General features: G+C 48.5%; 1 protein-coding gene across 1 annotated transcript; it reads left to right on the top strand.

Annotated features, from left to right (window-relative positions):
- Nucleotides 1-184: 184 nt before the first annotated feature.
- On the top strand, nucleotides 185-1,296 carry LOC127750065 (zinc finger protein 239-like; the record flags this gene model as incomplete). The annotated part of the gene is made up of 1 exon (XM_052270609.1): nucleotides 185-1,296. A coding segment is annotated over one exon (891 nt), but the record flags the coding sequence as incomplete, so codon positions are not given.
- Between the last annotated feature and the right edge of the window lie 162 nt (nucleotides 1,297-1,458).

Raw genomic sequence — 1,458 nt, 5'->3', positions numbered from 1 at the left:
CATGCACCTTCACTCCTAATAACACTGTGCACACATGTAGTTGAACAATATTTGTGCAACGCCTCTTGTATACACGGCATTATCCGCACACGGACTCTGGCAGGAACATGTACAGCGACCCTGCACGTGCATGCTGGTGATGGCTAGCTCTTCTTTTTGCCTCTGCCGAATGTTTTAACACGTCACTCTTGTTTCAGACGGAGAGTCCGATAATCCGGAGCGGCCTGCGCTGACCGTCCACTGTCCGCAGCCAGCCGATCCCCTCTATGAGTCCGATGTGGATATCGTGGAGAACAAGATAGCGGTGCTGGAGGAACGTGCAGACGGGGGTGACGGCGAGCAGCTGGGGCTGGTGGTGAGCGGCTGCTTTTCGCTCCACAGCGCGGAGGGCGACGCGGGTGGTGACGGGGGGCACGAGGATGACGGGGCCCTGGAGCAGCACCCCCAGGACGGTGGACAGGAGGCGGCCAAGGACAGATGCGGCTCCGGTGACCAGAAGGATTCCGACAGGGGGAAGCGGGGACTTCGAGTGCAGAAGAGGCGTCACCAGAGCAGCAAAAAGACGTACGAGTGTAGTGAATGCGGGAAGCGGTATAACCACAAAGACAGCTTTGGCTACCACGTCAAGACCCACACAGGCGAGAAACCTTTTGAGTGTGACGTTTGTAACAAGCGTTTTATCAAGAAATGTAGCTTTGATGATCACGTCAGGGCCCACACTGGCGTAAAACCATATGAATGTAACGTTTGTAAGAGGGGTTTCGCCACAAAAACTCACCTTGATTACCACGTCAGGACCCACACTGGGGAGAAACCATATAAATGTGACATTTGTAACATGCGCTTCATCCTGAAATGCAATCTTGAGTCTCACATCAGGACCCATACTGGCGAGAAACCATTTGAATGTGACATTTGTAACAAGCGTTTCACCCAGAAATCCACTCTTGATTCTCACGTCAGGACCCACACAGGCGAGAAACCATTTCAATGTAACATTTGTAAACATTGCTTTAGTGACAAATCAAATCTTCGTCGTCACAAGAAAACACACCGTATTGCTGCTGACCTCTGAATATGTGATTAACTGTTATTAGCCTTGGATAAAACTGACTTTTCCTTAGGCAGGGTATTTGTTGTATGGCTGAAAGTTCCACGTCTAGTAATGTAGGCTAAAGGCTGATGAGAAACTGACGACTCGACTGCCTCGTCTGTCATGTTGATTTTGTATTGAGTTGCTTCATTCAATTTAATGGTAATTAAGTGAATAAAAATAAAACATTGCACCTATCACTATTCTTCCTTGCTAATTACACGTTGCCCACATGTTCTTCAACATTAGTCGTGCAGTGTATATCCCGTATGTCCTGTAAGAGCACAGTTTTGTCATATATTTGTTATTCGTGGCTGTGCAATGCCCATTGTATGCATGGTCATGCTCTAGTATTTCGGGTCGCA

The sequence above is a fragment of the Frankliniella occidentalis genome, unplaced genomic scaffold, assembly GCF_000697945.3.
Source record: "Frankliniella occidentalis isolate FOCC.00 unplaced genomic scaffold, Focc_3.1 Scaffold129, whole genome shotgun sequence".
In the NCBI taxonomy this organism is placed as follows: Eukaryota; Metazoa; Arthropoda; class Insecta; order Thysanoptera; family Thripidae; genus Frankliniella; species Frankliniella occidentalis.
This window is presented reverse-complemented; position numbering and strand designations above follow the sequence as displayed.